Source organism: Passer domesticus, chromosome 7, assembly GCF_036417665.1.
Source record: "Passer domesticus isolate bPasDom1 chromosome 7, bPasDom1.hap1, whole genome shotgun sequence".
NCBI classification, from domain to species: domain Eukaryota; kingdom Metazoa; phylum Chordata; class Aves; order Passeriformes; family Passeridae; genus Passer; species Passer domesticus.
This window is the reverse complement of record NC_087480.1, coordinates 15,475,125-15,502,889: the sequence shown is the minus strand read 5'-3', so window position 1 is coordinate 15,502,889 and position 27,765 is coordinate 15,475,125. Positions and strand designations below refer to the sequence as shown.

The 27,765-nt window shown below is 53.3% G+C and overlaps 1 protein-coding gene across 2 annotated transcripts; it reads right to left on the bottom strand.

Annotated features, from left to right (window-relative positions):
- Nucleotides 1-230: 230 nt before the first annotated feature.
- Nucleotides 231-27,582, bottom strand: F8 (coagulation factor VIII). 2 transcript variants are annotated; one of them, XM_064427069.1, is made up of 28 exons: nucleotides 26,531-27,582; nucleotides 26,260-26,368; nucleotides 25,967-26,143; nucleotides 21,089-21,213; nucleotides 20,681-20,803; nucleotides 20,015-20,227; nucleotides 19,410-19,481; nucleotides 18,917-19,024; nucleotides 16,937-17,158; nucleotides 16,439-16,673; nucleotides 15,876-16,050; nucleotides 14,862-14,955; nucleotides 13,994-14,205; nucleotides 13,545-13,695; nucleotides 13,190-13,399; nucleotides 9,341-11,984; nucleotides 8,871-9,036; nucleotides 7,877-8,074; nucleotides 6,702-6,930; nucleotides 6,422-6,604; nucleotides 6,112-6,228; nucleotides 4,822-4,893; nucleotides 4,431-4,516; nucleotides 3,430-3,585; nucleotides 2,499-2,643; nucleotides 1,467-1,615; nucleotides 1,037-1,213; nucleotides 247-820 (listed from the first exon to the last, which is right to left on the bottom strand). In XM_064427069.1, the coding sequence occupies exons 3-28, from the start codon at nucleotides 26,116-26,118 to the stop codon at nucleotides 665-667; spliced, it is 6,570 nt and encodes a 2,189-aa protein (XP_064283139.1). In that variant the 5' UTR covers nucleotides 26,119-26,143; nucleotides 26,260-26,368; nucleotides 26,531-27,582; the 3' UTR covers nucleotides 247-664. The 2 variants fall into 2 exon arrangements, with proteins under 2 accessions (XP_064283140.1, XP_064283139.1); XM_064427070.1 differs by lacking the exons at nucleotides 4,431-4,516; nucleotides 4,822-4,893; nucleotides 6,112-6,228; ... (18 more) ...; nucleotides 26,260-26,368; nucleotides 26,531-27,582 and adding an exon at nucleotides 3,926-4,000 and having other exon boundaries at nucleotides 231-820.
- Between the last annotated feature and the right edge of the window lie 183 nt (nucleotides 27,583-27,765).

Below are 27,765 nucleotides of genomic sequence, written 5' to 3'. Positions count from 1 at the left end.
CTGGGGGTCATGTCAAGGTGGCAGACAAGAGATGAGATGGAGATCAAGGAGGGCTTGCTCAAGGCAGCAACAGAAAGGGGGTGATGGCACCCAGCCATCACAGGGGGTGATGGCACCCAGCAGCAGCAGCAGTGTGGAAAGGAGACAAAGGGAAGTGCAGGGCCAAAGCCCAGTGCTGAGTCAGGCTGAGCTAGAGCTGCCTCCCTCCAGCCTCCCATCCCCACCGATTGTGAAACCGACACTGGGGCCTGGAGCAGGGCCTCCACCCCCCCATCCTTATCTTTGCTCTTCCCCCTCCAGGACTGTGCCCAAGACAGCAAGAATTTGTGCAAAATGAGGCTGAGAAGCTCTGGGGCTAATTAATTTGTAGCTGCTGGTAATGTTGACTGGGTCCCTGGGGAGTCCAAGGCTAAGGCAGAGGAGAAAGTGCAGAGAGATACTGGAAAATTACTGTTTAATTCTTCATCATTACATCTGAGTATATGGCATCTGGCAGACACAGGAAAAGGCAGATAATGACCCAGCCACTTCTGCAGCCCTGGTCTTCCCCAGCAGCAGGGGCAGCCGGGCCTCTGAAGGGATGGCTCCAGCCCTGGGGAGGGCTCAGTGCCTGGTGGGGTGTGTGTCCTTGGGCTGGCAGTGCCTCTCCCTGGCCCTGCAGCCATCAGTACTGCTGCTGAGTGTCACAGCCAAGGAACTCTATTCGCAGGGCAATGTGGTTGTGCCACTGGCGGGGGTGTATCCTCACATAGCGGGCAAAGAGAGGGGGCTCCAGGGTATTCCTCACTGTGCTCTGATGGTCTTGGTTTGCCTTGAAAATCTGGAGAGGAGAGAGAAACCAGGGATGCACTTGGCTGGCGTAGTGAGGACAGGATCAACCCAGACAAACACCCCTTGGAATGCTTTAAGGAAGGAAGAAGCATAGCCTGGCTCACTGCTCTTGGAGAGAAATCCTGTGAGCATGTTTGCTGCCAAGGGCTGTGCTTGCTGCCCTGGGGGTGGCCATGGGCTCTGGCCATGGAGCAGCTCTGCCTACCTTCTCCTTGCCATTTTGCAGGACTGGGCTCCAGTGCACGCCATCCTGGCTGATGGAGACAGCAAACTCCTTCACAAACATCTGGGTGAAGAGAGCTTTGGCACCTTGGGTAATGATTGCAGTCACCTTCTTGGTTACTTCGAAGTCCACCTGCAGCCACTCTCTGGGGCTGTTGCTCTGGGGAAGGACAGAGTGCCTTCAACCCTCCAGCAGCAATGAGAAAGACACACTCATTGCAGCTGAAGCCAAGCTGGCCCTGCACTTCCCTCTGCTTCACCTGCCCTACCAGGGCTTGGAGCTGCTGGGTGCTAAATCAGTGTGGCAGTGAGTGTGCAGCTTGCATGGCGCATGTGGCTGCACACACTTCCCACAGAGCCCTGACTAGGGGCCCTGCTGGGATCCCAGCTGCCTGTCTCCTCACACAGGCTACCTTTGGCCTCCAGGCGTTGGTCCTGCCCTGCAGGTTCAGGCGGGCCAGGGCTGGGGTCCATCTGGAGAAGACATTGGCGCTGTGGGAGGACGCAGAGATGTGCTCATCAGGGATCCCTCTGTTCTCCATTCCTAAGGGCATGGAGCAGCCTGGAAGAGAGGAGCAGTGCTCGTCAGGGGCTAGAACAGACCCACCATGGTGATGCCTTCTGCCTGCTCACTGCTCCAGCTGCCCTGTGTGCCTTTGCCCTGGTTACAAGTTCTGTGCCTTGCTGCAGTGCCATGGTCCCTGCACTGCTTGGGGCCCCTGTGTGCAGCATGGCTCTGGCCAAACTACTCCCACCTTCTTTTCTCCCTGCAGATTTTATCTAAGAGGAATGTGAAGAATTTCTAGTGTAAGGAAACAAGGAGAACCTGTCCCCAGGGGGAGGACAAGAATACCTGGGAAGGAGACACCCTGCATATGTGTGATCAGGTGTGCTTGTGCACAGCTGCTCCAGAGCCAGCTGGCAGGTTTGGGGCATGAGCTGACAGCACAGCCACTGCTGCTTTTAGCTGCTGCAGAGCAGGTGTGCAAAGCCAAAGACACGATCCCAGGGCAGCATTTCCCCAGGCTGCACTGTTGATTAGAGCCATATCACCTTCAACTGGCAAAACCAGACCAAAAGCCAACAGCATCTGTGTCTGCTTGCTTCCTGCTCCCTCAGACTGAGGCAGCAGCTCCCCATCTATCAGCTTAGCTGCTGCTGCTGGAAGTTTCCTGTGCTTCAGTAAAAAAGCTGGTGAAAGCTGGCCCCAGGCTCTCCCTCTGGTATTTTTATCTCTAAGACCACAATGAGACTTTCCATCTTTGTTCCCTCAACACCTCAGTGCCATCTCCAGCTCCCTCCTCCCTCCTCCTGGGAGTGGAACCGGGGCTGAGCACCCCAGCAGAGCAGGGCAGAGCAGGGCAGGGCAGGGCAGGGCAGGGCAGGGCAGGGCAGAGCAGAGCAGAGCCCAGCTCTGGTGGCCGGGATGCGGGGGTGGCACGCACTGTTGAGGTCGCAGCCCAGGAGCTCCATGCGCAGCGTGGCTCGGATGTTGTAGTGGGTGGGGTGGATGCGGATGTACCGGGCTACCACCGGGGGGCTGAACCGGTTTTCCTTCACTCCAGTTGCGTCCACATTTCCAAAGAACAGCTGCAGGGAAAGGGAGGAAATGGATTGTTGCACCAGTGGAAAGAGAGATAGGCAGGACAAGGATTAGTGGGGAGAAGAACGTTTGTGTCTGACACTCCTGTGTCTTATCACCATCCTTACAAAAATGACAACAGCAAAATGATTTGAGATGAGGTTCAGGCCAAAGAAGTGTGAATGGGCGAATGAGAAAGAAAAGGAGAAGAAGAAACTTTGGGTCTGTGCAAATTAACTTGGTTTTATTTTTTTCACCAAACAAAGGTGAGAAAAATAAGGAAAAAAGTCATTCCTCAAATGTTTGAACCTGGGAAAAGTTGTAACCACAGATGGTGCACACAATGGAGGCTTTTCTGGCTACTCTTCTCCCAATGGATTGATCAGCTTATGCATCTTTAGGTTGTGGGGTTTTTCTAGTCACTATAGATTCTCCAAATTATCTGTGTCTGCACAATATTTTTAGAAAGGCAAATTTGCCTTTGAGGTCAACAAAGATACTCAGGTAGAATCTTATGCCTAGCTCTAAGGAAAACACAACATAACATTGAGAGGTGGATCTCACAGCCACCTGGGATGGTGGAAAGAGGTAGCTCAGACATTTTAAAATCAGACAGATGAGACAGCAAGTCCCTTGCAGATCTGTGATTCAGTCACCTGGCACTGAATGGTCTCTGTTCCTGCCCTAATCTCAGGGGTTCAGGAGGTTTCTGCCTTGTGGACAGTGCTCCCCAGCCCTCATCACCCCAGGACACCCCGTTCAGGGAGTACTCTGCTCAAGACCCTTGACCTTACCATCTGTGTGCTCGTGGCATTCCCCTTGTATGTCTTCCACCTTCGCCCGTCGAGGCTGTAGAACACAACAAACTGGGAGATGTAGAAGCTGGAGAACTTTTGTCGGGCCCCTTGGGTTTTTATGCCATGAATAATGGTGGGATGCAAAAGATCCACCTGAGAATGAAAGTCAGTGATTAACTTCTGATGGAAAACCCAAGCCATACTCAGGCAATGCCCCAAAAAACCAAAAACTTCATTCCTCCTGACATAACTGAGCATTGGTTATGAAAGTAATTAAAACATAACGGCCATATTAGTCAACAGCTGGGAGTGAGCAGGAGAGATTTGTTTGGAGAGGTGAGCTGCTCTGCCTTGGGTTTTGGGGGATTTTTGCACAATCCAGTGCTGCAGCTGGACCATTAAGTGATTATTCTGCTGCACTGAGGATGGACATGGGGGTCAGGCCAGCAGCAACCTGAGTACAGCAGCTGCTATGAGGATCTTAGTGTGTTACCATGATATTTTATGAAAAATCCTTTGCTAGGATTTTTCCCTCCTGAGGAGCTGAGGGCCTCAAGAAAGAAATGTAAAAAATAACTATCTGCTGCTGTGGAATGCAACAGGTGCATCTGTGATTGGTGCATGTTGGTTGTTTCTAATTAAGAGCCAATCACAGGTGCAGCTGCAACAGACTCTGAGAGTCACAAGATTTTGTTATGCATTCTATTCTTGTTCTTTCGAGCCTTCTGATGATCTTTTCCTCTCTGTTCTTTTAGTATAGTTTTAATGTAGTATATAATATAATATATGTCATAACATAATAAACCAGCCTTCTGAAAATAGAGTCAATCCTCGCGTCTCCACACATGAGGAATTCCCAACATTAGTGCTCCCCTCTCAGAGGGAAGAGGAAACAGCAGGCTATAGCTGTTTGTAGCTGGGAGGCACTGCCCATCCATGAGCCCTTCTGTGTGAGCACGGCCTTGCAATGCCCCGCTGGTGCCTCAGGCCCCTCTCACCTGGATCCAGGCATTGCTGCGCTCGGTGCTCCAGGCGTTGATGGAGCCGCTGTTGTGCAGCCTGGCCAGGTAAGGAGCCCACTGCCCTGCAAGGAGAGAGCACAACACAAGGGTGCTGCTGGCCCTTGCTGCTGCCTGAGGGGTGGGAGGTCTATCCACAGCACTGGCCTGAGGATCACCCTGGGGTTTAGTAGGCACACGCAGGGTGGCAGAGCACTGCGCAATGGGCCAGCCACGTGGGAAGGCTCCAGGTCCTCACTGGGATGCTGGCATGGGCATGGATGGGGGAAGGATTCCATTACCAGGGACCAGTGCAGCACAACTTGGGCAGGCAAACGTGAGTTCTGCTGGCTGAAGCTGCCCTGACCCTACCTGCCCTCCAGCTACTCACCATACTGCCCCGAGGCTGTGATCTGAGAGTCTGCAATGCCACCTGAGGCCATGCCCAGGGCATTCTGGCAGTCTGCAGGGAACAGAAACCAGGGACAGTTGGTTAGACAACACAAGTCTAGGCTGGATAGCAGCCTTTTAGGCTCAGGGAGCTTTGAAAGCCTCCAGGAGCTCCCAGGCTTATTTCTCTCATATCAAGGGATAGGTTTCAGAGGCTTCCACATCCATCCCTGGATTTTAGGATAGCTGGAAGTTCTTGCTCACACCCCCCATGTCAAGAGCAGAGAGTTTCCAGCATCACACACAGCAGCCTTTTGCCAAACTCCTTTCCCTGAGTCCATGACCTCTCATTCCCATGTCCTAATGTCCCAGCAGTGCTGACAAGTGTCTCTTCCTTATACCCACATCTTGCTCCTGGGCCTTTTTGTTGCTAGGCAGCATCTTTTGAAAACAAATATCACATTGCTAAAGGAAAGTCTACCTGACACCCCTGTCTCTCTCTGTGTCTCTTCTGGTCTCTGAGCACAGGGATTTTTGTCTTTTATAGTAACCATTATTATTAGCAACTTGTCACACCTTGGCATCTCCACTGCATGTCAAATGCTCCTGGGGAAAATGCAAATTTGAAAGCTTAAGCGGATTTTTAACTTATGGCAATGTTTTCTGGCTGACATTGAATATTCTTTTATAAACAGGAGAGAGACTGTCACAGTGTGATAAAATACTACTCTCCCACACCACTTCCCCAGTCCTTACTTATGGTGAGTTAGAAGCATGTTCTGGGGTAGAATCAGAGGTTTACTGTGGATTTTGCAGTTGCTCTTGGAGCTATTTCTATCAGACCAACCTGCAGTCAGGCAGCATCACTCATTGCCTCCTGTCATTGCTCTGTGCCTCAGTTTACCTCCTGATATATGGCTAGGCAGCACCATACTTTACTGACAGCATGGGCAGGAACCAGCCCATGGATGCACTTCCTTGGGTAAGTGCATTTTATGGAAGGTGCAGGGACTCTCAAATTTGGAGAACGAGAGCTCTTGGAGTAAATATTTGCGGGCTGGTGAAGATGGCCTCCCAGCCTTCACCCCAGTGTGTCCCTGACTGTTCTCTGCTGGGCTGAGCAGGCTGGCAAGGGCTGATGTAGTGACTTTTTTCAGAGTGAAAACACAGAAGGTCCCACTTGGGTCGCCCCAAGAGAAATGCTGAGAGATCTGGGGGAGGAAGATCTAACACACACTGGTCGTGGCTCTGTGTGTGCTCACATGGGTCAGGGCACGAGAAAATCACTCACTCAGGTCATACACGAGGAAGAGGGCACTCATTCCAGCTTCTTGGTGCTCTCCCACTTTGCACTCCACCCTCCAGATGCCAGCATGTGAGGGCCACATCTCCACTGTCCCAAAGACACCTGGGCAGGAATGGAGAGCAGAGCAGAGCGGAGTTACTGCCTGCCATGGGACACCACTGTGCCAAGTGCTGTGCAAGCACAGGGACAGAATAGTCCAGATCCACTCCTCCTCCTTGCTATTCCCACACAGAAACTTCCTAAGGGTACAAACCCCCTGGCAGAGGGGGTGCACAGTGCCCAGGCTGCATCTCACCAGGGTAAAGGTTGTAGACTCCCATGCGGTACTCCTGGCTGGTCCTGACGTTGAACAGCTGCCCGTGGAAGTGAACAGAGTGGATGTCCTCAGTGCTGCCCATGTTCAGGAGGTGCCACCGGACCCGTTGCTGCTGGGCCATCACCAGCCCAGGCAGGGTGTCACTCACATAGCCATTGATGGCTGGGAAAGGCAGCAGTCAGGAGGGGCTCAGGGCTCTGGGGTGTTTCCATCCTGATACAGGCTGTGGGATGGAAAGGGCAAGGGCAAGGATGCTCACCGTGGAAGGAGTGGTTTCTCTTGAAGTCAGGGCTGTCCTGCTGGAGCCGGCAGGGAGGGCGGCAGTTTCTGTCCACGTTCTCTGGGAAGTACCAGCTTTTGGTCTCGTCAAAGATGGTGAAGAGCAGGGAGAACTCCTGCACAGCCAGCTGCCTCCTGGAAGCGTAGCTCAGCACCCCGTGGTTGCAGATGATCAGCGGCCCGATGAGGCCCGAGTGCAGGTCCTTCTCCTGCCAGGGAGCCAGGGAGTGAGGGTGTGCTCCGAGCAGGAGGAGGCACTGCCACCAGCAAGAGGCACGGCAGAGAGGAAAGCGCTGAACCCGCCTGCATCCCTGGCCTGGCTCCACTCTGGGGCACCAGCAGGGAGGGATTCATATGTTGGGTTCACTGAGCTAAGAAAGGCTGAGCAGCAAGTGTGTGCATGTGCTTTCAAGAGTGCTGTCTGTCTGTCCTACTGTCCAACAGTCCCTACTGCTTTGGACCCTGGGGCCAAATTCAGGGAGATGTGGCATAGGGGTGAGGAACTGCAGAATGCTGGTTTCTTGCAAGTCTCATAAGCTGGAATAATTGGGGAGAGGGGTGAAAACCAAATGGAGAGGGGAGGGGAGGGGAGGGGAGGGGAGGGGAGGGGAGGGGAGGGGAGGAGAGGAGAGGAGAGGAGAGGAGAGGAGAGGAGAGGAGAGGAGAGGAGAGGAGAGGAGAGGAGAGGAGAGGAGAGGAGAGGAGAGGAGAGGAGAGGAGAGGAGAGGAGAGGAGAGGAGAGGAGAGGAGAGGAGAGGAGAGGAGAGGAGAGGAGAGGAGAGGAGAGGAGAGGAGAGGAGAGGAGAGGAGAGGAGAGGAGAGGAGAGGAGAGGAGAGGAGAGGAGAGGAGAGGAGAGGAGAGGAGAGGAGAGGAGAGGAGAGGAGAGAAGAGGAGAGAAGAGAAGAGAAGAGAAGAGAAGAGAAGAGAAGAGAAGAGAAGAGAAGAGAAGAGAAGAGAAGAGAAGAGAAGAGAAGAGAAGAGAAGAGAAGAGAAGAGAGAAGGAGCACCAGAATGTATTCATCATTGTATTAGATAACTGAGCCCCAAGCTGCTTTCAGCACAGCCCCATAGGAAATTCCTTGACCTCACAGCCAGGACCCAGGCATGCTGCCCTCCTCACCTTCCTGGGATGCCCCATGGAGACTCCCACCTACCAGATCCACATTGGAGAAGTAAGCCCAGGCCTTGCAGTCAAACTCCTGCGTGGTTGGTGCCATCTGGGGCAGGACTTTCCAGGAGTATTTCTGCTGGCCACCAGGCTGCACCACCTCACCCTGCTGTGTTGTGCCCTCGTAGGCTGTCAGTGTGGAGTGGAAGGAGAAGGGCCGTGAGGCCAGGTTCTTGAACGTCACCTGCACCAGAGGGAAGGCAGAGCAGTGCAATGTGTGAGGGAGCAATGCTGACAGTGCTCTGGACCCTGGTGGTGGGTCCAGCCAGCTGGTGGGAAGGATGTCCCTGGTCCCAGGCCTCCAGCTGGTCTCCATGCAGTGACCAACCCCTGCTGGAACACAAGCTGTAGCTGTGCAGTGCAATCTCTGGTGGAAAGCACATCCTGGCTTCATGTTTGCTGGATGAGACCTTTTGCCTGCTCAATGGAAGCAAGGTCAGCTACACTACTGTCTCTGGAGCCCAAAGGTGCTGCATCCATCCTGGTGAAGATTTCTGTGAAAACTGGGCAACTTCTGCAGGGACACAAGTCCTGAGCCTTTCACCTTCTTCTCAGGTAGGTGTTGAAAGACCTTTGGTAGTGTGGGAAGCCCAAACCTGCCCTCATACCTAAAAGACCTGCACTGAGCCCTGCTTAGCTCACTACCCTTTTTGCAATCCCTTCACCCAAAAGGCTCCCCATGGAGCCCAGGAGCTGATCAGGCCATGCTGTTGCAGAGGTTGGGTCTGTCTCAGGTCCAGGGCTTTGCATCTGAACACTCTGAGGTTCCTGCTGGCCCACTCCTCCAGTCACTGAGGTGCCTCTGCCTCCCAGTCTGGTGCCATTCACATGCCAACAGGGCAGCTCCTGTCCCCAAGCCCTGAAGGTTAACCCGTGGGCACTGCAGAGCCTGCAGGCCACCTCAGCACTCCCTCTGGCTGAACTCCAACAACAACAGGGGGATTTAATGGTTTTACAGGAAACGGGAACTTTCTACTCACCATGATGACATCTTGAACTTCTGCCCTGATGTAGGGCCCGAGGATGCCCAGGTGTTCATCCAGCTCTCTCCGCTGCACCGGCTGTGTGAAAGAATCATCCAGGTACTCTCGGAAAACCACCTTGCGGTACTGCCAGGAATGCTTCCCCCTCCTCCTCCGGGGGTCCCTGCAGGGGGGGCCACTTAGGTGAGTCAGGCTGGCCCACAGTGAGACAGCCATGGCAGGGTTGTTACAGGTCGGGGGGATACAGAGCCAGAGCATCCCTGACCCACTTGCAAGGAAGCTCAAAGCTTCTGGAGGTTTAAACACCCCTGCATAGAGGGGAGATGCTGGGAGCATCCTTGCCCTGGGCTGCTTGGCTGGGTTGTACTGGTACAGAACTGTGATCCTGCCTGCCAGGACATGCTGTCTCATGCACCATGCTGTGCCATGCAGTGCAGGAGGAATGCATGCAGGAAAATCACACTTACGTTGCCTTTAGGAAGTGCTGGGGTCTCTGGTCGCCATACTCCCACATCACCTCCACTGCTGCAATGAAGTACTGCCGTATCTCCCCCTGGAAGGAGCGTGGGTCATGCTCCTCTTCCCCATACATGTCAAAGTCCTCCATGGTCTGCTCTGTGTCACTGTACTCATCATAGTCAGTCCTGGCAGTCTTTGAGGGGTTGGAATGTGTCCCATTGTTCAGGGCCGGTTCCTCCCTTTGTCCTGGGATGTGGCTCCTCTCCCCAGCTGTGCTGTTGCTTTCTCTATCTTCCTCGGGCTCTCCCAGGCCCTGGCCCTCTGTCCTCCCTGTTTCTCTGAGGACATCTTCCCTGCTGAGCACCTGACATCCACGAGGAGTGTCCTGCACATACTCTGCTGGCTTTTTGGTGCTGTTGTTGTTGTGAGGGGGACTGCTTGGAGACAGTGAACAGTTCTCTCTGATGGCTGATTTCAGAGATGCTCCTTCTGGGCTTTGCCCAGACATTCTCACAGGCACATGGTCCTCTGTGGCATTGGCCTTGAGCTGCCGAGGCTCAGGACTGGACTGACCCAGCTGCTCCACAGAGTTTGTCTCCTCCTCCATGTGGCTTCTCCCCTGAGCTTGCTCGCTGCCAGGAGCCCCCCACACCTCAGCTCTGCCTGGCTGCAGCTCTGCCAGAGCTGGGCTGTGCACGTCCCCCGTGTTCACCACAGCCCCTGGGGAGACTGGGTCCCAGTTTGAGGCCAGGTCTGCAGCCTCAGCAGCGACCTGCCTTTCTGAGTTGCTCTCTGCCACTGCTGGTTGTGCTCCTTGTGAGGGGAGGGAGTTTCTGGTGCCCTGCATGCCCCTGTCTGTGCTCAGCCTGCCCTCAGGATACATCCCACCAGCCTGCACAGCATCCCTGCCTGGGTGTAGCCTCCTCTCAACCACGTTGGATCTTCCTTCCAGGCTTTGTGGGGCTGCCATCACGTCAGGCAAGGTGTCACTTGATACCAAGGACCTCTTCTTGAAGCGAGTGCTGCAAAATGGGGAATGAGGTCCACATGCCTTTGGGGCTTCCTTTTCCACTGCTGTCTCAGGGGGCTGGCTGGCTGCACCCTGCTTTGCTGTCTTACCACCAGAGAGGGGCTTTCTGCTGCTGGTGTTGGGAAGAGCCAAACCTCTGCTCTCCAGTGACCTGGCTTGTCTAGGTCTCCAGTCAAGGCTTCTGGCTGTAACTCTGTGTCTCAGAAACTCCTCAGAGTTCTTTAATAAGCCATTTGGGAATGGCTTGGTGTCATTGGTCACAACATTTGATTCAGAAAAGGCAATCTTGTCCAGCTCTGCTAATTCCTTAGCATCCTGAAACACTTCTTTCAAAATTACTTCATCCCTCTCTTCTGTCATTACATAGCTGGATGGCTCAAGGTCATTGGTGTCTGCAAAGGTGGTGTCTAGAAGGCCTTTGGCAAGTCCACTGGCTTTTCCTGTGCCACTTTTCACAGGCAAGGAGTTGCTCTCATCTGTGAAGGTTTCTCCTGGTACAGGTTTGTCTGACAAAGAAACATTTTGCTCTTCAAAAGTTTCGTGAAAGCCTTGTGAAACCACTTTGAGAGGCCTTTTCTCCAGCCTAGCATCTAGGTCATTTGATGAATAATTGCTTTCTATAGCGTGACTGTGAAGCACAGCATGAGAAGTCCTATTATCTTCTGTCCCATCTGGAGATGCAGAAGGATTGTTCAATGTGGAGGAAGAGTTGTGATCAATACTTAAAGACAGGGCTGGACTGATTGTCTGCTCTGAGTCATACAGGTTAAAGGATATTTTATCAGCCCCTTTTAGCAGCTTGGTCTCATTACCCTGCGAAGACACATCTTGAAGTGCCAGGTTGTGCTCCAGATCATTCTGGTGACTTGAGCTCCTGTTCTCCTGAAGAGGGGCTTTGCCAGCAGCATAAGCAAGGGAGTCCCACAAGCTTGTTGGATGAGTAGCTGTCTTTTGAGGCTCTGCTTCCAGGTTCTCTATCCTACCACCAGACTGGACTGTCACTCCTTTTACTGCCTCCTGCAGCTCTGGGATATTTATCACTTTTGTTCCTGCCAGAGCATCTCCTGCAGCTGCTGTGGCTTGGTGCAGCCATTGCTGATCTTCATCTGAGCTCACTGCACCATGGACCCTTCCACTGACACTCACCAACGGTTCTCCAGGTGGGACTGCTCCAAGCCCTTCATCCTGGCTGGTGATTTTTGACAATTCTTCATCTTCCAGGAAGGACTCATAGGACACTGGGTCATAGTTCGTCTCTGGCAGAGAAGACATGGAAATATCATGTGGATTTGGCATTGTTCCTAAAAATGTTGATGTGCCATTGGAAGAGGCATCAGAAGTCCTGCCATTGCTCAGGAGGGCCCCATGTTCTGTCAGGCACAGTCTTGTCTTCTCTATCTCGTTTCTGGAAGAGGTGATGTTGTTCAGGTGCTCATTCACACACGACTTCTTTCTTTTAGAGAAGCCCCTGGGCTGGAATTCAAAGGCAGCCTCCTCCTCATCAGGATACACATAATCTTCCCCATCAGTGTCTTGCTCATACTGGCACTGCGAGACCGTGAACTTGGCATGCATCCCTCGGTCTCTGAAATCAGGATTTAGGCACCCCAGCGTCCAGACACCTGTCTCAAGAGAGGCCAAAAGGACACCATCAGCCCACCTCATTGGGAAATTGGAATGAGATGCCATTCCATGCTGTTCCTTTGCTAGTGCAACCTGTATTTTCAGGCAGCCTCTGGCTCATGGTAGTGATTCCATCCTTTCATAGTCCCTAGATGTCCTACAGCCAGACCCACAGTGTTACTGGCAACATCAGAGCCTTACAAGCACCATCAGCAGGGCTGGTGTTTCCTGGCAGAGCTTGGTGAGCTACACACACCTGTGAGGGCCCAAGCACAGCTTGGTGAGAGCAGTTCCTGCAGTGAGAACCCACAGAGCCTCCAGCAGCAGCAGTCACCACAACCCATCCCCAAAGACATCCTGGTGCTGTCAAACACAGCTCTCTCCCAAGGACAGCCACCACAGCTATCCCGCTGAAGGAGAAAGAAATGAAAGGCTGCCTCTGACATCCCCAGCCAGTGTGTTTGCTCCCAGCAGAGGGTGAGATGTGTGATTTCTGGGCTCTGCTGTGGAGAGAGCTGCCACCTGCTGCCGGCTGAGCTGCTGCTCTGCTTCTGAGGAAGCACAGGAATCTGAGCTCAAACGGATGTGAGGCTTGGCTGGGTTGCAGAAAGCTTCCTGGGGTGTCTACAAACCCTGACAGCTTGGCTCAGTGTTCATGACCTTCATATCAGTGTTACAACCACATGGTAAATCCTGTGTCTTCTCTGTGAGAAGGAAATGGTTTGACAGCTCTAAGGGAAAAGTGCTGAATGGGGGGAAATATAACTGAACTCTGAAGCAAATATTTTCCCAGACTTCTCCACGGCTGTGGTTTCTGTCCTTGCAAAAGTGTGGAGATAAATGGCATGACCAGCAGCTGAACCCACAGCAAGGAGAGTACTGCCACTCCCCTTGACCTCCAAGCTTGGAGCCAAGATTGCAAATGTCCACCAGGCTCATGTTACTGCAGCCAGCTTACTGGTTTGGCAGCATGTGTGACCCTAACACACCCTACTAAGTAAAATACCATAAACCAATTAATTTTATTTAGATTTGAAAGATTTAATCACTTTCTCTCACTTTGCTGTTCTAGCAGGCTGTGGATCCCTTTGCTCTCAGAGCTGTCAAAAGGAATTGGGCACCAATCAGAGAACTGGCTGGAAGTGTCACTAATCTCTGCTGGGATGCCAAGCCCATGGCTGACAGAATAGCCCATGTTACTAACCTGGCTTTTCCAAGCTCATGACGACTGTTTCTCCAGAAAATGGGAACAGAGTAAGCATGTCCTCAAAGACCATGTTGTGCTTGAAGGTGTTTCCAGAGAAGAAGATGGAGAGGAAATCTGTTTGGGCCCCAACACTCAGGACATACCAGTACACAACGTCGTTCAGGCAGAGTTTTGTTTGCAGGTTGTCAAACACAAAGCCATTAATAGCTGGAAGAAGGCAGGGGTGAAACATTTCAAGACCAAATTCCCTCCAGGGCTGCTGAGCTGCTGTGCATCCCCTGCTCACTCCCTGGGGCAGGCAGGAGCCTGTGTCTGTGGGGGCTTTGCAGGGACCCCGTGACTGAGTACTCACTGTGCATCACGTTGGAGGCATAAAACTGTGGGTCCTGGGTATCCACATGGGCTGCATCAGAGCAGAACCTCTTGATGTTCTCCTCCAGGTACCAGCTGTGGTTCTCATCGAAGACTGAAAACAGCACCAGCTTCATGTTGTCTGACATTATCTGGAAAAGAAAGGGAAGAAATTATTCCTGGTCTGATCAGAGCACCCCTGGTGCCCAGTGTAGCTGTCAGGCCTCAGTCTGGGTGTATGGAGAAGTTTATTGCTATTTCACAGGAGTTAGGGTGCAGATTTGGGGAAAAGAGAGCATGCAAGGGAGCATGGGGAAGGCAAAGGCATTAGGACTGCTGGCAGGGTTGAAAAAACCAGGACAGACAAATTTCGGTTTACTTAAATTTTCACCCACTACAGTTATTCCAGCCTTTCAGCCTGGAAGTTGAGGCAACAAAGGAAAGACCCACCTGATTCCCCCTCTGGTCCATGGACTTTTTGGAGCAGATGAGGAGGGGCCCGATGAGGCCCGAGGCCGTGTCTCGGACGGGGTCGATGGAGCTGTAGTAGAAACGGGTGAGGCAGCGAGGATCTGCCTCCGTCGGGCCGTCCTCACTGGTGAGGCTCCAGCTGTAGGTGAACGACTTCCCAGGGCCAATGGCAATGTCCTTCACGTCTTTCTCTGGCAACACACAGCCCAGGAGCAGACCAGTTATGTCTGGGCTGCTCCTGAAATGGGTGATCCCACTTTTGAAAAGAGCTCAGGAAGGTTTCCTGACCACACAAGCTGCAGAGGGAACCACCCACGCCCATCCCAGGATCCTGGTGGGATGTGGGATGGCCCTGCAGAAGTCATGGTCCTGGAAGCACAATAACAAAGGGTGAAAGCAGTTCTGGGAATGAAACCTGGAGGGAAAAAACAACCCCAGAGCAAAAACTACAAAGCTGCAAGAGGGAGAGTCTACATCATGGTGAACCCCCACACAAATGCAGGTCAGAGGGAGCCCAGGGAATGAGGGCTGTAAATAAACTGCAAACACAGGCAGGAATACCAGGATAGTTCCTGCCTCCTCAGAAAGTAGAGGCCTCCAGGATGGACAGTTAACATGGTCCCAGCTCCCTGGCTGAAAATGCCCCTTCTCCCACTCATTATCAAAGCTCTCCTTAAAGACAGGGTTACGTGGCACCAATGGGAACATGAACCTAGGATCATCATAATCCCTGGGATTGGCTTGGCTGAACGGACAACCAGTCTTACCACAAGCTTCAGGAAACTCTCCTGGCCCAGAAAAATGGCAGTGGCCAGGTGAAATCCCAAGTTGCCATGGCCTGCCTTACCTTGTGAGGGTCTCATGGCATAGTAGGGCCTGACGCTGGTGAGGCCGTGAGGGTAGATGTTGTAGGGTCGGCTGGCTAGATTCCTGAACACGATCTGAAACGAGGACAGGCAGCAGGAATGTTTGGTGTTTTCTGATCACTGTAAGCCCTTGAAGCTGCTCTCAGTGTCCTTGCAGAGAGGGAAACACTGGACAGCACTGCCCTGGGGTTAGCTACCTGCCAGTGACCAACAGGAGGGACCCAGACATGTCTGGGATCACAGAGTCAGAGTACAAGAAACCACAATTTCTCTGTGATGAGCCTATACTGTCCATTGCTCTGGGAGGTGTCTGTTTTAAGGAGGGCACGAAAATATCAGATTTATTAAAGAGCAAGTTGCTGTCTTTAGTCTTACTTTACACATGAGTCAGAAGAGGGCCATCAATCCAGGCCCCAGAGGACCAGGACATTAAGTATGCACAGCAATCAAGAGCTTTAAAGTGCTCCCCACTTCACTGCATGAAGCCCTTCCTTTATTTCTCTAAATAGCTCTGTCACATGCCCACAACAGCACAGGGAACCCCAGGGAGGGAGCAGAAATGTGAAGCTGCTGGAAACCATCCCATTCCTCCCAGCTGCAAACAAGTCAAGTGGTCAGGAGAGGCACTTGGGGAGACAAAAGTGACAGTCCCCAGTGCTGTGAGGTAACAGCAAGCAGATGGAGAGGAGCAGAGGATGAGAGCACACTCCTGCCTCACAGGAGGGTGCTGGATGTGATGTGTCATGTATGAACTCACACAATTCCTGAGACACCTGCAACAAAGTCAAATCAGAGGGCATATCCTGTGCATCTTTCTGAGAGTATTTACCTTGAGCTGCCAGTACCATCTGCCTTTCAGTGAACTTTGAACATTGCCAAACATCAGAAGCACCTGAATGACTTAAGTGAGACCTCTGCCACAAGCCAAGAACTATTAGTAGGAACAGCATCAAGCTCTGAAATTTCCCCTTACAGTGGAAAGCTGTTTCTCTTACCTTAAACTGATCTCCCACCTCCCCCTTGATGACAGGCCCCAGAATTCCCTTGTCCTGCTGGCTGGACACCTTGCGCTTCTTGAAGCTTGCATCCTCATACTCCACAAACACCACTTTCTTGTACTTTGAACCCACCCGCTGTGGGCCAGCCTCCAGGTACAGGCTCGCCGTGTTTCTGCAGGCAAAGGCAGAGAAAGAGCAAATGGCCACATGCAGGACACAGTCGGGAACAGAGCAAGACCTTCCATCGTCCGAGGACCCTGCAGATGGCTGAGAAGGTCACCAGGAGTTGTCTGCTCAGAAGGGACTGATTCCAGAGGCATTGGTGACAGAGAGACAAATGCCCTGGGGACAAATGTCTCAGCAGGGCTTTGGTAAAATGGAGCAAAGCCAGGTCCTGCCTTCCCATGGCCTCTCCAAAACCATTCTTGTCCTGCATGCATACTGTTAGTGCTAATAAAGAAGAACAAAACTGTCCAGGTTGGGCAGAATGAAAAGCAATTTCTGGGGAGAAGAGGAAGAGCTGGCAGGGCTGCCTCATGAGCACACATGCCCACCCTCACCTGTCCAGAGACTCTGGCTTCACAGGGGCATAGTCCCAGTCCATCTCCTCAGCTGCAATGTAGTAAGTCCAGGTCATGGGCCTGTCTTTGGCAAAAGAGCGCACTTGGATCACATGATAAGTCTCCTCATCTTCCTCAGGGTAATCCAGGTCCTCTGGCTCGTTTAACTGCTTGCCCATCTTCAGCAGGTGCTCCTCAGGACACTCCTCCACCTTCACAAAGGCCTCCATGCCAGCTGGGTTCAGACAAGCCAGGCAGAAAGGGTCACACTGATGTGCCAAGGCAGGCACTCACCCAAGCCCTGCCTGGGAGAAATCTTCTCCACTACTGTTCCCATCAAATGGGCCAACCTGGACCAACCCATGCCACCTGGTATGGCCAGACTGCAGGTGGATGTCACACTAGGGAGCAGGAGGGACCTTGGAGCATTGCACAGAGCCCTGAGCCCAGGCCATCCCCTGACCTGCTCTTCCCCCGAGCTCGTGGAAATAAGGTTACCTTGCTGATGGGACAGTATCTGGCAGAACATCCGAAACCAGCCAGCTGTTCCTGGCATGGTCTGGGCTGTGAGATATGTGGCAGGGGAGATTTCTAGGCTGCTGAGACGGTGGCTTCTCACCAGGAATGTGTGGCCTTCAAAGAAGATGGAGTGGACTTCTGGCCCAGAGCCCAGCCCGATCACATGCCAGTGGACCTGCTGCTTGAGGCACAGTGTGAGACCTGCCAGGGGACAAGGAAGGCAGCCAGGAGTCAGTGCCCAGCCCTTGTCCCCACTCTTGGTGCCATAGACTCAGACCCATGCTGGTAGAGTCCCCTGCTCCTGTGCTGGCTTCAGGCTGGAGAAATCACACATGAATGTGAACTGAGCAAAACAGAGGCACGGGTCACACCATCCCCCTGAGACAAGGCTAGATTTACAGGCTGGGGGACTTTGGGAGGGTTGCTGCTAGGAGCTCACAGTGGGATGCAGTGGCAAAAAAAAATAATTTGTGCTGCTTGACTATAAATAGGGAAATTGGGCACTGGACAGGAGAGTCATTTGTCTGATCACAACACTGCAAGCCTGATACTAAAACACTGCATTTGGAGCAGGGCACCAGCACATCTCAGCAGTAGCTGAAATACCACAAAGGGCAGAGAGGGGTCACCAGGATTATTTGAGTGCTGGAGAAAATTCCGTCCACACAGACATTCAAAGAGCTCAGTGTGCTTAGGAAATGGGAAAAAACTTGACTGCATTGTAAAAATACTTTCCTGGGGAGAAACTGGTGTGTGCTGAAGGCTCTGTAATCTAGCAGGGAAGTGAATAACAAGTTCATGGAAGCTCAAGCCAAACAAAGTCAGATACAGCGTCAAGAGCTCGCTTTTGGCAGAGTGCAGAGGTGACTGGAACAGATCCCAAGGGCCTGGAGGAAACTGGGTGGAGGTTCCATCCTGAGGCCCTCAGCTCTCCATTTCCAGCTCTCCATCAGACACCTCTCAGGCCAGGTGCTGCGTCCAGGGAGGGGGATGCTGAGTGGAGGTGCATAACTTCTGCAGGGAAAACCCACTGTGCAGAGATCGTGGTTGAGCATGAGGCTTCCTCAGCTCTTAACCTCTATGAACCCATCAGGACAGGGAATTCAGGGGACTTTTTTTTTTTTTTTTTTTTTTTTTTTTTTTTTTTTTTTTTTTTTTTTTAACTGGGGAATGGCCAGGCCCAAATGGGATGTCTTAGAATGTGGTTCACCAAAGCTGCTGGTGGTAATGACTCTCCTGACCATGTTTCCCAGTTTGCCTTGGAGATTCCTCACTCTCGGGCAGCTCTGGATCTTTTCCCCAGAGAACACCAGAAAACAGCAATTTTTATGTTAGCTGAGATCAAACCCAGCCTTTTCTTTTGCTCTTCTGAAGAAGAGTCTGAAAGAAGACCTTATCACTCTAGCTGCACCAGGGAAGTTGATGTCAGATATTGGGAAAAATTTCTTAACTGAAAGGGTTGTCAAACACAGGAAGAGGCTGCCCAGGTATTTAAAAGACTTGTACATGGGACATTCAGTGACATGGTTTAGTGGTAGACTTGGCAGTATTAAGTTTACAGTTGGACTTGCTGATCTTAAGGGTCTTTTCCAACCTAAATGATTCCACGGTTCTATGCCCAGAATCCTATGATGGTGATTTAATGAGAGCTAAATGCTACCTCCAGCCTTGTTCACAGGGCTAGAAAAGATAAAACTCTGCTACCAGCATTATTCCTGGAGAGCTCCAAGGAAATCAGCTGCATTTGGCAACAGAGACAGCTGCAAACAGCTCCTGCCCTGCTGTAAATGGAAAGGCAGATCAAGGAGCTGAAAGATAAGACCCCCTCTGAGGTGGACACAGCCTAACAGATCCACCACCTGGAAACTACTCTTGATCTCTTTTCTTACATCCTTTCCCAAGCTACCTCAGGTTTACAGACCTGGCTCCACCCCAGCTCCCCTGTCCCAGCAGACTCACCAGGCAGTGAGCCATTGACGTAGCCATTGATGGTGTGCAGCTCTGTCCTGTTGGCAGCCTGGGGCTGAGCAGCTGCTGGGGAACCCTGCTCAGAGTACCAGCTTTTCCCTGGGGAGAGAGGAGGGTGCAGTCAGCTTTCACTTGAGAGCATTTCAAAGCAGAGTAAACCTTCTCAGGGAGGGCAGATGTGTGGTGGCTGTGGAAATCCACAGCACACCTGGCCATGGGTGTGGGGTTGACCACTACACGTGACAGTAATGACTCCCCTCCCTCTTAACCTGTGTGATGGGAACAGGGCCAGGGCATGGCATGGCAGAGCTGGGGGAGAGGGCTGCAAGCTCCCTGCACCTGGGGAAGAGAAGGAGGGGCACTACTGCACCAGGAACACACTGGCTGGGGGGCTTAAACCCTTGGGAGGGGGTGTGGGTGCTGAGAAGCTGTGCTCACATTAACTGAACACTGCAGGGTCTGACACCACTCAGTCAGCAATTACCTTCATCAAACACTGCGAAGAGCAGCACAAACTCTTTCTGCAGGCCCTCATGCCCATCACTCGCCAGGGTCCCTGCAAGATGCAATGAGATGGATTTCTTTAAAGGTCAGCAAGCACCACCCAGGGAATTCCCTTTGTGCTCTTCAAGAACTGGTAAACCAAGGCCAGGCTGTGGTTTGCTTTTGTCATGTCTCACATTGCAACAGCCCTGCTTCCAGTCTTGCAGTCCCCAAAAGTCCATGGTTGAGAGGCAGCTGCCCCCAGAAGGCACCAAAAGGTCAGTTTGTAGTGCCTCCTCTTAGACCTTTGCTCGGTGGAGAAGCTGCTCCTGCTGAGTCACTGGAGCCTGCAGACAGTGCCCAGTCATTTCCAGGTCTGGACAAACACCTCCAGGATATGTCTCAGCCAGAGATGACAAATCTTACTCCAGCCACATCTTCTTGTACCTTGTGCTGTCAGGATTTCAAGACTGAACCCCAGGAGCACTTTGGTTGAGCACAGCTCACTGACTCCACTGCCACGCTCACCCTCAGGGAGGCATCTGTGGTTATTCTGCTTTTAGCAATGGCTGCACGTGGTCTGTCCCCACCCTGTGCTGTCCTTACCAGGTCGGCACACGAGCAGGGCTCCAATCAAACCAGAGTTGATGTCCTTCACGCTGTTGGTGTTGGAGGAGTAGGAGTGGGTCAGGCACGCTGAGTCGTCGTCCGTCGGGCCCTGGTTTTCCTGGATTTCCCAGACATATGTGTGTGTCTTCCCAGGATCCACCCTGTCCCCCTCCTTCTCTGGCTGGCTGGTCTCATCCTCATACCCTGCTCCTGAAACCAAAGAAGTGGCCAGATGTCACTGAAGGTTCCTCCCCAGCACACATGGCTACAGAAATGCCCCTTCCTCCCACCCAGAACACATTCCCCATCCCAGGGGAGTGAGTCCCACGGGCAGTGACAGGTCTCAGGGCAGTAGCAGAGCTGTGCCAGACTCACATGTTGGGCTGTGCACCTGCCCTGAGGCTGGACAGCACAGTCTTCCTTGCCCTAAGCATCCAGCCTTAGGTTTAAGCTGTATTACCTCTGTACCTGATCCAGGTTTGTTTGCACTCTTTGCTCAGCTCATTTCTGGGCTGGGCATGGTTGCTCCCCCAAGCTAGGCCATCTCTGTGACCATGTGTCCTTGCAGAGGGACATGCAGGTGAGGAGGGATGCACACTGGCAGGCAGGTGGCAGAGCAGGAGGTGCCACACAAGGACTTGCACACCTGATGTTCCAGCTCACCTTCCGAGGCCTTCCAGTAGGACACGCCGACAGCGTGGAGGCTGTAGGGGCGGGAGGCCAGGTTTTTAAACGTGATCACCACTGTGTCATGGACTTCTGCTCGGATGGTGGGGCCTAGAAGGCCTGGAGGGGACAAGACAGTAAGGTCAGGCAGCTGGAATCAGGCAGCTCACACCCTGCCAGGAGCCCCAAAGGGTCCCGACTTCCCACAAGCCCAGTTAGTGTTTGTCCCTGGTGCAGCTGCATCAGCTCCAGCAAGGCCCTCTGCACCCCCAGGAGCCCTGCCATACCCAGATCCACCCCGCTGCTCTCCTGCTCCTGGCTGAAGAGCAGCCAGCACCCAGCCCGGGATGAGTTTGGTGGCAGTCAAGCATTGCTGGAGTTCCCCACACTGCAGGTGCTTCTTACCCATCCAGGCTGGCTTCAGCTTGGGCTGTGTGAAGGAGCCATCGGGGTACTCCACAAAAACAGCTTTCCTGTACCGGGGAGGGACACCAGCCATGGGGGGATGTGGGCCTGCATGCCCCAAAATGCTGCAGGAGGAAGGAAAGCCAAGGCTGATTGCACAGACCCATGCATGGGCAGCAGCCATCCCCTTCCTTCCCTCCCACCAGCTTGCTTGCTGGAGCCCCAGGGACTGCCCACCCTGCTGTGTCCCTTGGATTTCCTGACAGCTCCCAGGTATGACTGGGAATGTTTTGCTCAGCATGCAGATGACAGCAGGGCAGTGATTACTGTTGTGGTGTTAGTCATGATGGAACAAGACACAAGGCCATGCCCAGATGCAGCTGGGGCAGGGCACAGCAGCAGGCATTGCTGCCAGTCTCCTGCCTCATGCCTTGTCCAGCTGCATGTTTCCTTGGCAGCAGGCACAGAGCACTGGCAGTGCCATGGTGACCTCTGCCCTGCAGCCACCCCCCCCCCAACCTTTCAGGTGTGGCAAACAGATCACATCACATGTAACTCACATCCTCCCCAGCTCCCCCCAGGAAAGAGACTGTCAGGCTGCTGGCAGGTAGTGGCAGTTTGCTTTGTGTCTGAGCAATGTCCCCACATTTGTTTCTTTTCTGCCCAAAATGGGATTTACACTTCACAGCAGGAAGATAAAGGAGCCTTGAATGTATTTCACACCTCACTTATCTCTGCTGGCCACTTTCTATCTGTAAGAAGCTTAACAAATTCATTTTCCAGAAGGAATCCAGCCTGTTTATCAGGATAACAAAGGCATTAATTTCTTCAAGGATTTTAGAGGCAGACTTATCAGCCAGGACTAAGACCATTTCCAGTAACCAGACAGACCTTTCCAGCCTTGTTTTGTTTGGAGCAAAAGCCAGGTGGTATTTTCTTCCCACTTAAGAAGCAGGGAAGGTTTGCTGTCCTGCTCTGACTAAGCCTTCATTGGAGCAGAGTTTCCCTTTGCAACTCTTCCTCAAGCGGAAGAGGAAGGAGACAGAGTGACTCAAATTTAGGAAAGGCAATGAACACTCACCCCCACAACACAGGCTGGAAGCCACCTGCAGCTGGAGGGTGCTGTGGGGAGAGCAGGGTCCCCTCTCCTCAGGGGCAGAGCAGGATGGGAGCCCACTAAAAACCCAGAGGCACCCAGCTCCTGTAACCCCACAGACACCCAGCTCCTGTAACCCCACAGACACCCAGCTCCTGTAACCCACAGACAGACACCCAGCTCCTGTAACCCCACAGGCACCCAGCTCCTGTAACCCCACAGACACCCAGCTCCTGTGACCCCACAGACACCCAGCTCCTGTAACCCCACAGACACCCAGCTCCTGTAACACCACAGACAGACACCCAGCTCCTGTAACCCACAGACAGACACCCAGCTCCTGGAACCCACAGACACCCAGCTCCTGTAACCCACAGACACCCAGCTCCTGTAACCCACAGACACCCAGCTCCTGTAACCCACAGACAGACACCCAGCTCCTGTAACCCACAGACACCCAGCTCCTGTAACCCCACAGGCACCCAGCTCCTGTAACCCACAGACAGACACCCAGCTCCTGTAACCCCACAGACAGACACCCAGCTCCTGTAACCCACAGACACCCAGCTCCTGTGACCCACAGACAGACACCCAGCTCCTGTAACCCACAGACACCCAGCTCCTGTAACCCACAGACACCCAGCTCCTGTAACCCCACAGACACCCAGCTCCTGTAACCCACAGACACCCAGCTCCTGTAACCCCACAGACACCCAGCTCCTGTAACCCACAGACACCCAGCTCCTGTAACCCCACAGACAGGCACCCAGCTCCTGTAACCCACAGACACCCAGCTCCTGTAACCCACAGACACCCAGCCCCTGTAACCCACAGGCACCCAGCTCCTGTAACCCACAGACACCCAGCTCCTGTAACCCCACAGACAGACACCCAGCTCCTGTAACCCCACAGACACCCAGCTCCTGTAACCCCACAGACACCCAGCTCCTGTAACCCACAGACAGACACCCAGCTCCTGTAACCCACAGACACCCAGCTCCTGGAACCCCACAGACAGGGACCCAGCTCCTGTAACCCACAGACACCCAGCTCCTGGAACCCCACAGACACCCAGCTCCTGTAACCCCACAGACAGACACCCAGCTCCTGTAACCCCACAGACACCCAGCTCCTGTAACCCCACAGACACCCAGCTCCTGTAACCCCACAGACACCCAGCTCCTGGAACCCACAGACACCCAGCTCCTGTAACCCCACAGACAGGGACCCAGCTCCTGTAACCCACAGACACCCAGCTCCTGGAACCCCACAGACAGGCACCCAGCTCCTGGAACCCCACAGACAGGGACCCAGCTCCTGTAACCCCAGGTCCAGGCTGGCAGGCAGCCCCTGGGAGGCAGGCACAGCCCCAGGGAGCAGTGCCACTGCATCCAGCTGACTTTGCCCGTGAACCATGATCATTCCTGGCTTTATGGCAGTGGGTCCTGCCCCAGCTTTGCTCCCCAGCGTGTCCCCACACTGAGCTGCAGGGTTGCTGACACTCAGCTGTCCACTCTCAGGAAGCTGTGCCTTAATCTCTAGCTCACAGAAAGCCCAAATTTGAGAATGCAGCTCTGAGATATGATGGTCTGCTCCTGCTAATTCTGCAGTAAACAAGGCAGAAATCCTCTGGAGCCAGGGGGATTTAGCTGGCATGCAGGGGCATGGCTGACAGCAGGGCTTTGTGCTGGGTCCCAGTCCTGGCAGAGCAGAGCCACAGGAGACAAACAGGCAGAGTTCAGCCCAGGGATGACTGATCAAAGTTCTTCTGGCCAGTCCTCTGTAACTGGGGTCCCCATGAACTTCCTTCCCCAGGGGCAGCTGGAGCTGAGGCAGGCTGATAAGTTTCTGGCACCTTGGATCAGCATTGTTAGCCACACTATCTGTTCATCTCTTGGAGCTGGGAGACATCCTGCACTGCCAGAACACTCAGACAGGGGCTGCTGCTACGTGTCCACCAGCTCCCTGTCTGAGCTGAGCTCCCTGGGGCCACTGCAGGATGTGCTGGTCCTGGCTCTGGCCCTGTGGTGGGGCTGTGTTTGGGAGGAAGAGAAACTGAAATCATGGGGAAGGTGTGAGCAGCTCTGGCCTGGCGTGTTGTAGCCCATTAATTTGACAGAGCTTTCTACAAACATGCCAGAGAAACCCCTGGATACATACAAGGGGTTTGGAGGTCCTGGCTGGAGATGCCCCTTAGGGAGCTGCCATGAGATGCTCGTACAGTGACATGTGGGGCAGAAGGCAGCACACACAGAGCTCAGGGACAGCTGTGCCTGCCACGCTGTCCTGGCTCACCCCTGCATGCCCCTTATACCCAGCCTGGCTATTTTCCTGTGCCCTCCTCTGTAGCAGGGAACTGGGCTGATGTTGCAGGGCCAGGGAAAAGGCAGCACCATGCTGCTGGGAACAGCCACAACAAGCAAGTCCTGGTTCCCATCAGCTTCCCAGGAGCTGCACTGCCCAGGAGTTCTCTGCCTCTCCAGCTGGAGCACACCAGCAAGTCCCCCTGAGACAGCCAATGTTATCTTCCCCCTTTTTAGAGAAGGACAAGTGACCTTACACTCCTGCCAATGCCCCACTCATCCCCAGGCAGGTCAGGTCCCTGAGTCACTCCAGGGTCAGGAATAGTGCATCCTAAAGCCAGTGCTGAAGTGGAAAGCCACAGGGCTAAATTAACAGTGTGAGGGAAGTAATCATCTCTAGCACAGCCTAATGGGTCTGAGGGCAGCATCAGTGAAAGCAGGGCAGGGGAGATTAGAAAAAGGGGGATGCTGGATGCAATTTTCCTACTGAAGTAATCAAAAGGGGAAAAAAACAACATAACTGGGATGCAGTGAGTGCAGCAGCTAGTCAGGCTGACCTGGGTCATCCCCAGAGCCTGGCTTCCAGTGCCTGACCACAGCTCCTTGCTGCTCAGGCCACTGTGGGTCTGAGATGGAGTCATGGGCTGGCACTGCCTCAGGAGGGGAAGGGGATATGGAACCAGGGCAGAGGGAATGGGCACTCCTTGATCCACAGGGCTGTAGCCATCCAGCCCCATTCTCCATGCCAGCCTCAGAACATTCACAACCATGCATGTCCAAGCCAGCTGTGTCTTCAGACAACACCATTGCCTGAGCAATGCAGCTCCCATTTTTCCTTCCTACTTCAAAGTACACGGGCAAAACCACCATGCCTTCCTCCTTGCCACTGTGCATGGATACCATGCTGTGCCGAAACGCTACAAATAATTTTCATTTCCTTGAGGAAAAACTTCAGTCCCAGCAATGTAATGTACACAAAGATATAAATAACTAAAGCTGGGTTTTACCAGGGGCAGACACAGTGAAAAGCCTTTGCTGCTCAGAATTATGTCAGGGGGGCACAGCCAACTTTCCTCTGCAGTGCCCAGGGAGTCACAAGCACCCATCTCCCCTCACACTTCCCCAAAACCCCCAGGACACAGAGCAGAAAAGAAAGCACAGGCTGGAAAATCAGCTTGTGGCTCCTAGCACAGAGTTTAAAGAGCTCTAGGCAAATGGCATTAAGGTAAAACAGTGCAGAACAGTGATGCAGAGCAGGTTTGCATCTTTCTCTCTCAATTCCAGCTGTCCCTCAGCAGGAGCTGCAGTAGTGACTCCCCAGCACACCTCCCCTTCCCAGCTGTACCAGCAGCTCAGTGCAGCCGCCTTGCCAGGTTACCCCGTGTACCTGCCTGCCTGCAGCCAAGCCCACAGTGCCACATGCCAGGGTGGGAGAACAGCCAGGGCAGGGCTCTAGAATTGCAGAAGGAAGAGCTTTACCCTGCAGGCGCTTGCAGCACGGACAGCAGGTCGCTGTGTGTGTAGTCCCAGGTGGTTTCCACTGCAGCAATGTAGTATCTTCTCACTTTGCTGATGCCCTCTTCAACCAGGCAGAGGAGCAGGAGGCTGCACAGGGCTCCCACCAGCACCATGCCTCCTGGCTGGGAACTGCTCTGACTTCAGGAGGAAAAGTGAAAAGGAAGGAATGAGAAAGAAGAGAGGAGAGAAAAGCCTTTATCTTCTCATCCAGCTGTTGTAATCCACCGGAGATGATGATTAAAGCCAGCACCCACAGGCTCACTCAGAGCTCCGAAGAGTTTCTCAAAGATGTCAGGAGGGGAATGGCTTGAGCAGGTTTGTGCAAAGAGCAGCGTGTGACTGGTGGACTCTCCTGCTCTTCCTCTGCCAGTGGCAGGAGGAGAGGAAAAAACAAAAGGAAAGGGAGGGCAAGCACAGCAGTAAGTTCTGCTGGCTCAGTGTCCTGGCTCCTGTCTGGGAGCAAGATGAGGAAAGGGAGGGTTGCAGAGGCAGCAGAATTTAGGTGTGGTCTTTGCCTGGTCTCACCTTCTCTGTCACCTCTGAAGAGAAGCAGAGCAGGTTGCCAGGGATGCGGATGTGACTTATCTCTGTCTCTGGGATGCCCAAACAGTGATGGTTTGGCCACACAACCTTTCCTCAAGCCACGTGGGAGGGAGTGGGCTGGGGTGATCCCTGGAGTTCCCTTCCCACCAGCTGCTCCTCTTCTCCTAGGGTCCTGCAGTAAAGCTCAGAGAAGATGCACTGAAATGTTTTTACAAATTTCTTTCATTTTAGTCACAAACTTTAATCTCTCTTTTGAAAAGCCCATGAAATGCCCCTCCCCTCAGCAATGCACACACGTGTGCTCAGGCACACACGCTCCCACGGGGTTGTCCCTTGGCTCACGGAGGCAGGAAGATGAGGAGGAACGCCCTGCATGGTCCCAGCATCCCCTGGATGAGTGAGGTGGGGAAATGTCCCATAAATCATGTCACAGGGCAGCAGGAGTGCAACGGGGGCAGTGACCCCTTTGGTGACAGTCCCAGTGTGTGCAGAAGCATCCATGTGACAGGTCTTGGTGTCTGGGAAACAGAGAGACAACGGGAGACAGTGAAGGGATGGGCTTTTGGGGTCTCTGACATGAATCCTCAGCACAGGGCAGGAACTGATTCCCCCACACCACCCACCTTGCTCCTGGGGAGGCAGTGAGTAAGAAACATTTTCTCCAGCTTGTACATGCACAGCTGGCTGCATGACTAGCCTGGGGCTCCTTTTCTTTGTGAGCAACGACTCACCTCACTTTTTCCAGCAGGTATTTTGGGGCACAGCAAGTGGTGTGTCACATTTGGGGATGCCCAGGGTGTTCTGCATCCTGCCCTACTGCAGTGAAGCAGAAGAATATTCAATACTGGAGGGAAGAGAGGTGTGGGAGATCTGGGCTGTGCCTCAGCACCAGTGTCCCCTGCTATGGATGTGACTTTATTTCAGTCATCCCATCTGGGAATCTCCTGGTGCTGTGGGACTCATCAGGAAAGGCTTCCTGAAACGAGCAGGTGGGGAGAACATTGCCAGGCAGACAACGTGCCCATAAAGAGGGCAGCTGAGGGGTGGCAGCATGGGATGGGCATGTGGGAGGGTGGGGTGGGCTGCCAGGAGGGGTGCTCCAACTCTGCAGAGCTCTGCATGGGGCAACACAGAAACTTCTTGACTCTGGCCCTGGCAGGGATGCTCTGGGCACCGTGGGATGACAACATCTAGAGGTCACAGAGGACAGCCAGGAA

What these genes read in the sequence shown, in the direction of transcription:
- F8 (XM_064427069.1), bottom strand. Translation starts at nt 26,118, where the DNA reads ATGGTGCTGGTGGGAGCCCTGTGCAGCCTCCTGCTCCTCTGCCTGGTT. An exon ending in GTGCTGCAAGCGCCTGCAGG is followed by an intron (nt 21,214 to 25,966) that starts GTAAAGCTCTTC and finishes TTCCTCCTGCAG; the next exon opens with CATTTTGGGGCATGCAGGCC. An exon ending in CAGCACTTCCTAAAGGCAAC is followed by an intron (nt 9,037 to 9,340) that starts GTAAGTGTGATT and finishes CCCCCCCTGCAG; the next exon opens with GGACCCCCGGAGGAGGAGGG.